The 7,716-nt window shown below is 35.8% G+C and overlaps 1 protein-coding gene across 1 annotated transcript in view; it reads left to right on the top strand.

Moving 5' to 3' along the window:
• The first annotated feature begins 6,956 nt into the window (after positions 1–6,956).
• Positions 6,957–7,716, top strand: part of LOC109827592 (probable pectinesterase/pectinesterase inhibitor 51) — a 4,743-nt gene continuing 3,983 nt past the window's right edge. Inside the window, 2 exon segments of the mRNA XM_020394601.1 lie at positions 6,957–7,413; positions 7,416–7,716. The exon segment at positions 7,416–7,716 is cut by the window's right edge and continues 15 nt beyond it. Coding sequence (XP_020250190.1) covers positions 7,332–7,413; positions 7,416–7,716 — 383 coding nt within the window. The 5' untranslated portion in view covers positions 6,957–7,331.

Here is a 7,716-nt window from a genome sequence, read left to right as displayed (position 1 = left end):
GACATTGCTCGAACTGGTTGTAAAGGATCTGTTGGTAGTCGGGTGGTAGGAACCTAGCCTGGAGTAATTGCTTTATGCGTCGCCAAACCCGAACTAGTTGCTTACCTTGCCATTACCTAGTGTTTTGAGTCTGATCCCACCATGCCGCGGCTCCTCCTTTGAGACGATATGCCACAAACTTCACTTGATTTGCTTTGGGTACATTAGTCATCTCAAAGAACTTCTCCACTTCATATAGCCAATCCAAGAAAGCCTCTATGTCCAGATTTCCTCCAAAGGAGGGGAGTTCCACCTTCATCTGCTAGTCTTTGTCGTGGTGATGTCCGCCCTATCGATGATAGTTACGACGAGGGTTGAAGCCTCTGCCTCGACCTCTGCCATAAGGTCGCCCTCCTTCTTCTTCGCTCGAGACATTTTTGTACCATGGTCTCTCAAATTGGGCACCATAGTCTGCTCCTTCATCACTGGATTCATCATGTGGAGGGGGTTGGTTGGGATGTCGTCTATGATGTGGAGGGGGTTGATATGGAGGAGGTTGATACAAAAGTGTTTGATATGGAGGAGGCTGTTGCGGAGGGGGCTGATATGGAGGGGTTTGGTTTGGACGTGGTTGATATGAAAGGGGATGAACTGGAGGGGGTTGGGGATTATACGAGGGTGGATGTCGGGGTAGCCTAACTCTAGGTTCGCTTAGGTGAAGACCGTCGGCGAAATTATTCCCATTGTTGAGGTGAAGGGTAAGTCCTTCAATGGCTTGTTGAAGGTTCTGAAGAGACACCTCTAACGTGCCAAATCTTCCATCCATAGAATCCATCCTCGCAAAAAGATCTTGTAGAGAAAGTTTCTTCTCGCTATCACCTGCCATTGTCGAGGATGTTGAAGCCGAAGCTCTGATACCACTTGACGTAGACATAGAAACGATGAGGCCAATCAGATATAGTTCCGATACCGACGAGTCCTGACAATAACAGATAGAAAACAAGCTTGAATCCACAAGCCCTAGGTTGCTTGAATCCACAAGCCCTAGGTTTCTCAAACTTGAGAATAAAACCAATGGAGAACAATTCTCTTGATTGAATAATTGAAAGTTAATTACTTGATTTACAAAAGGAACTATTATTTATAGTCTTGATTGAATAATTGAAAGTTAATTACTTGATTTACAAAAGGAACTATTATTTATAGCCAACTAAACCTATCCTAATTAATTACTTGATTTACAAAAGGAACTATTATTTATAGCCAACTAAACCTATCCTAACTCTAATAAAAAATAAAGTCTGAATCTAAAAGGAAATAACCAAAAAGGAAAAGTCTGAATCTAAAAGGAAATAACAAGAAAGGAACTCTTTCATAATCTAGAAGGAAATAACCAAAAAGAACTCTTTCCTAATCTAAAAGGAAATAACCAAAAGGAACTCTTTCCTAATCTGATGTCCGAGTCGACACGGGAGCTTTTCTTCTTGTCTCGTCTAATGCTTGATCTCCTGTATCAGTAGAGTAGAGAAAGTAGACAAAAAGTAGAAAGAATTTTGTTTCCTCAATTTCTCCTTACAAAGTGAGGTAGGGATACTTCTATTTATATACAAACTAAGATGATGATACATGAATCATATTAATTACTCATAAAGAATATCAAGGGGTAATACATGCATCAATCTCTTTGGGAAACTAAATGGACATCCACATCATTTAATTATTTCATAACACTTCTCTTGGGATGTCCATCATTACACAAAGAATATGCCTCGTTAAAGAGTACACTATTCTTGTGTATTAGTTTCTCCCCCTGATTCAAATATCATTTGGGATCTTTCAATCGACGCATTCCAATATTTTTTACCAATTTCTCAAAAGTTTTAGTCGGCAATACCGTGGTGAATAAATCTGCCAGATAATCACTCGATTAGATTTGTTGCACAATGATTTTACCATTCTTTTGCAAATCATGTGTAAAGAAGAATTTTGGTGAAATGTGGTTCGTTCTATCTTCTTTAATATATCCTCCTTTTAATTGAGCTATACAAGCTGCGTTGTCTTCAAACAAAATAGTCGGGGGATTTTTATTTTCAGGAGACAATCCACTATTCTTCCAGATATAGTGGATTATTGACCTTAGCCAAATTTATTCTCGACTGGCTTTATGAATTTCTATTATTTCTGCATGATTTGAAGAAGTGACAGTAATTAATTGCTTCGTAGATCGCCATGAAATAGCGATATCACCACATGTAAATAAATAACCAGTTTAAGACCTTGCTTTATGTGGGTCAGATAAATACCCAGCATCAATATATCCAAGCAATTCAGGTTGAGAATTATAAGAATAAAATAAGCCAAGATCAATTGCTCCTTGGAGATAGCAAAAAATATATTTTATACCATTCTAATGTTGTTTTGTAGGAGATGAAATAAACCTTGCTAATAAAACACAAAAAATGATATATCTAGTCTTGTACAATCAGCAAGATATATTAATGTACATATTGCACTGAGATATGGTACTGCAGGACCAAGAATCTCTTCATCTTCCTCTTTTGGTCTAAAAGGATCCTTAGCAGGATCAAGTGACTTGACGACCATTGGGGTACTTAATGGATGTGCTTTATCCATGTAGAACCGCTTTATTACCTTCTAGGTATAAACAATTTGGTGAACAAAAATCCCATTTTCTAAATGCTCAATTTGTAAACCAAGGCAAATTTTGGTTTTCCCAAAATCTTTGATCTCAAATTCTTTCTTCAAATATTCAATCACCTTTTGGAGCTCTTCAAGAGTTCCAAATCAGATTAAGGTCATCAACATATACAGCAATGATCATAAAATTTGACTCATTCCTTTTTATGAAAACACATGTACATATAGGGTCATTTGTATAATCTTCTTTGACTAAACATTCACTAAGATGGTTATACCACATTCATCCAGATTGCTTGAGTCCATACAAAGATCTTTGTAACTTAATGGAGTACATTTCTCTAGGATTTGATTTACATATTTCAGGCATGCTAAATCCTTTAGGGATTTTCATATAGATATCATTATCTAATGTTCCATATAAATAAGCAGCGACTACATCCATCAGACACATATCAAGTTTTTCATGTACTGCTAAACTCACAAGATATCTAAATGTAATTCCATCCATTACTGGAGAATATGTCTCATCATAATCAAATTCCGGTCTTTGTGAAAATCCTTGGGCTACAAGTCTTGCTTTATATCTCACAATTTTATTTTTCTCATTTCTTTTCCTCACAAATACCCATTTATCTCCTACTGGCTTTACACCTTCAGATGTTTGGACTACAGATCCAAAAACTTTTCATTTAGCCAGTGAATCTAATTCAGATTAGATCGCATCTTTCCATTTTGACTAATCATTTCTTCGCCGACATTCATCAACCAATCTGGGTTCATTATCCTCGTCTTCTTCCATAATATCAAGTGTTACATTATATGCAAATGCATTATTGACAATTACTTCTCTTCGGTTCCAACTCTTTCTCGTAATGACAAAATTTATTGAATTTTTTATAGTTTTATTCTCTTCAGGAGTTGGCTCTTCAGGAGCGACCTCTTCAGGAGGTTGAATATTGTCATTAGCAATATTTTAATCATTCAATCCTCTTTTCTTTCGAGTATTCTTATCTTTCGAACCAAGAGGTCTACCACGCTTCAGGCGTGCTTTAGATTCGTTAGCACTTTTAATTTGTCCTTTTGAGATATTAATTTTAATCGGAGCATTTTTTGCTGGAATATATAATTTAGTAATTCTTCTAGAATCACTAAAAGCATCCGATAATTGGTTTGTAATTTTCTGTAAATGTATAATCCTTTGAACTTCTAGTTCACATTCTTTTGTATGAGGATCAAGAAAGTCTAATGATATTTTCCAAGTAATTTCCTTTTTCGGTTGATCTTTACCTCCCCCTAATGTTGGGAAATACGATTCATCAAAATGACAATCTGCAAACCTTGCAGTAAATAAGTCACCTGTTAATGGTTCAACATATGTAACTATAGAAGGTGATTCATACCTGACATATATCCCTAATGTTCTTTGAGGGCCCATTTTAGTACGTTGAGGCGGTGCAATAGGATCATATACCGCACAACCAAAAATTCTTAAATAAGAAATATTAGGCTCGTGGCCAAAGACTAATTGTAAGGGAGAATAAGTATGATAACTTGTCGACCTAATTCTCACAAGTGTTGTTGCATGTAATATAGCATGTCCCCAAGCAGATAGAGGAAGGTTAGACCTCATTAACAATGGTCTTGCAACTAATTGAAGCCGTTTAATAAATGATTTGGCTAGACCATTTTATGTATGAACATGAGCTACATGATGTTCAACACTTATTCCAATAGATATGCAATAATCATCAAAAGCATGTGATGAATATTCAACAACATTATCTAAACAAATTTTCTTAATGGGATAATCAGGAAATTGTGCTCGTAATTTAATTATCCGAGGAAGCAATTTCACAAACACCAGGTTATGACTAGCTAATATATACACATGTGACCATCTTATTGATGCATCAATTAGCATCATAAAATATCTAAATGGTCCACATGGTGGATCTACAGGCCCACATATATCATCATGAATTCGTTCTAGAAATGTAGGGGATTTAGTTCCCACTTTTGTTGGTGATGGTCTAACAATTAACTTCCCTTGGGAGCAAGCAACACATGAGAATTCTGTAGAATTTTAGTATTTTTTGATTTTTCAATGAATGATCATGTGAATTTGCAATTATTTGCCTCATCATTATAGAACCAGGATGTCCATTGTGATCATGTCTAATCATAAAATCATTGGGATTAGTAAACTTCTGGTCTTTAAGGTGATACATTTCAGCTGCACTTATTTTGTATAATATAAACCAGAAGATAGAGAAGGCAGTTTTTTTAATACGCATTTCTTTGCAGAAATGATATTTGTAATCAATAAGTATTCACCATTTGTCTCATTTATTGTCTTGATATGATATCCATTTCGACGGATATCTTTAAAATTTAGCAAATTTCTTTGAGATTTTATCGAGAGTAGTGCATTATTTATGATAATTTTAGTTCCTTTAGGGAGAAATACAGTGGATCTTCCGGAGCCATCAATCAATTTAGCACTACCACTTATTATGTTAATATTTGTTTCTTCCATTTTCAAATGAAAAAACATACTTCATGTTTTTAAGTATAGTATGTGTAGTAGCACTATCAATGAGACAAATATTATCATCATCATTGTTTGATCCTAAATATTTAGCATCCGTTTCTTCTTCAGGAAGAAATGACAAAGAAAATTACAAACAAAAGTAAATATCAATAAAGTCCATAAATTATAAAATTCATAAAGAAAATTACATAAAAGATGCGTAAATAACAAAATTCAAAATGTCGGGTATTTATCATGAGATTATTTCGCAACTTCAGGTTGCTCAAGGAAATCGGCTACATCGAGGTGTGTGATATCATCAAGATCATCATAAATATTGTTTTGATCAATGAAATTTATCCCGGCATTTTTCCATTTCTCTTTTAATGATGCTTGATAGAGGTCAACAATATGTTTTGTCGTACGATAAGTACGGGACCAATGGTCTTCTATTCCACACCGGTAGCATATTTCCTCATAATGTTTCTTTTCTTCACTTTTATCATTATTGTCTCACTTCTGGGAGTTGTTTTGTCTTTTGCCACGGTTATGATCATTGTGATTATAAGGAACATATTTTCCATGACCTCGTCCACGACAACGGCTACGTCCTCGACCTCTTCCACGGCCATGTCCACGCCCACGACCATGATTTTGAGATTAAGTTGCATTCGCTTCAGGGAATGCGCTAGCACCAGTAGGTCGAGATTCATGATTTTTCAATAATAATTTATTATTTTGTTCAGCCAAAAGGAGACATGAAATCAATTCGAAGTATTTCTTAAATCATCTCTCTCGATGTTGTTTCTGCAGGAGCATTTCAAGGCATGAAAGATGGAGAATGTTTTTTCTAACATATTGTCATCAGTGATATTTTCTCCACACAATTGCAATTGAGAGGTAATTTTTCCACATAGTAGTGGATCTTTCACAGTTAGATATTTAGTTTTTAATCCTTTACCCAAATGATGGCGAAGGAAAATCATAGCTTTGACACGGTCTTGATTTGATGTCTCATTTTCTTCCACAATAGTATTTTCAAGATCCATTTGCAACAATATGTATTTCAACATCGAACATCCAATATAAGTAGTTCTTTCTAGAAATATCAAGAGGCATAAATTCTTGTTTTGTAAGGTTAGTCATAGTAAAAAATAAATTAAATTGGAAAGAGAAATTTTACCTCAAAGGTTTACCCAAAATATGAACACGTGCCAAACGATGAATCTAATGGACTTGAAATGGATTGTTTCAATGGTAGAGTCTCGTGCTGATAACATGCTGTAAAACTAATAAAGTAGAGTAGAGAAAATAGACAAGAAGTAGAAAGAATTTTATTTCCTCAATTTCTTCTTACAAAGTGAGGTAGGAATACCTCTATTTATATACAAATTAAGATGATGATACATGAATTATATTAATTACTCATAGAGAATATTAAGGGGTAATACATGTATCAACCTCTTTGGGAAACTAAATAGACATCCACATTATTTAATTATTTCATAACATTATGTTTTTCGTTATTTTGTGTTAGATTAAAAATTAGGCCAAAATTGGCTTAGTTATTTAAGCCAAATTTTGGTCTTAAAATCAGTTCTTTTCCAAAATACCCCTTATGAAATAGTTCTAGCCCGGTTAAGATAAAATTTTGCCAGAATGATACTAAAACAGCACTAAAGGGTTTGCCAAAGGTAGAAATTACATTAACATCCTTGGTCGTAGAAAAATTCTACAAATAACCAACAAAAACTTTCTATCACTATCTTCAATCCTAACTACATTTTTATGGTGTACACATTATCATCATGGCAACTTTCTACCAAATTACAATCATCGAAAAGAAATTGTCAAGTGTTGGCAGCGATAGAATCCTGCAAAATAACAAAATCTAGGATTCAAACTTTCTAGCAATCAACTATGGCACAAAATTTCCACATTCAATAATCCAATCTCCTCCAAAATCCCAAATATTCCACCATTACGACCGGTGACCCTCCTCTCTCTCTCCTCTCTTTCCTTGATCGACATAAATTGACAAAATCAAAAAATAAAAACCCAAAAAGGGAAAGAAATAAAACAAAATAGAAAAGCAATATACACACATATATGTATATATACACTCATACATCCCCAAAACACCAGAATCCTCACAAACCCAATGGCATCCTCTTTACTTCCTCTCTTCTCTCTCCTCCTCCTCCTCCCTCTCTCCTCCGCCTCCCTCCACCACCACCAACCCAACCCTCCACCGCCGCCGCCCCATCTCCGGCGAGCCCCACCGGCCAAATCAAACTCGCATGCAAAGCCACGAGATACCCATCGATCTGCGAGTCCGCCCTCTCTCAGTCCCCTTCTCTCCCCTCAAACCCCAACGCCGACGACTTAATCCTCGCTTCGATCTCGACTTCTCTTGAAAATCTGAAGAAGGCGCAGGATAACGCTAAATCGATCCTCGATGCATCCGCTTCGGACTTGAACAGGACCAACGCTGCGAAGAATTGCCTGGACTTCTTGTCTTTTTCCGACCGGAGACTGGCGGCGGC

Source organism: Asparagus officinalis, unplaced genomic scaffold, assembly GCF_001876935.1.
Source record: "Asparagus officinalis unplaced genomic scaffold, Aspof.V1 AsparagusV1_Un312, whole genome shotgun sequence".
Lineage (NCBI taxonomy): Eukaryota > Viridiplantae > Streptophyta > Magnoliopsida > Asparagales > Asparagaceae > Asparagus > Asparagus officinalis.
The sequence above is the reverse complement of the archived record's forward strand: the minus strand, read 5'-3'. Positions and strand labels throughout refer to the sequence as shown.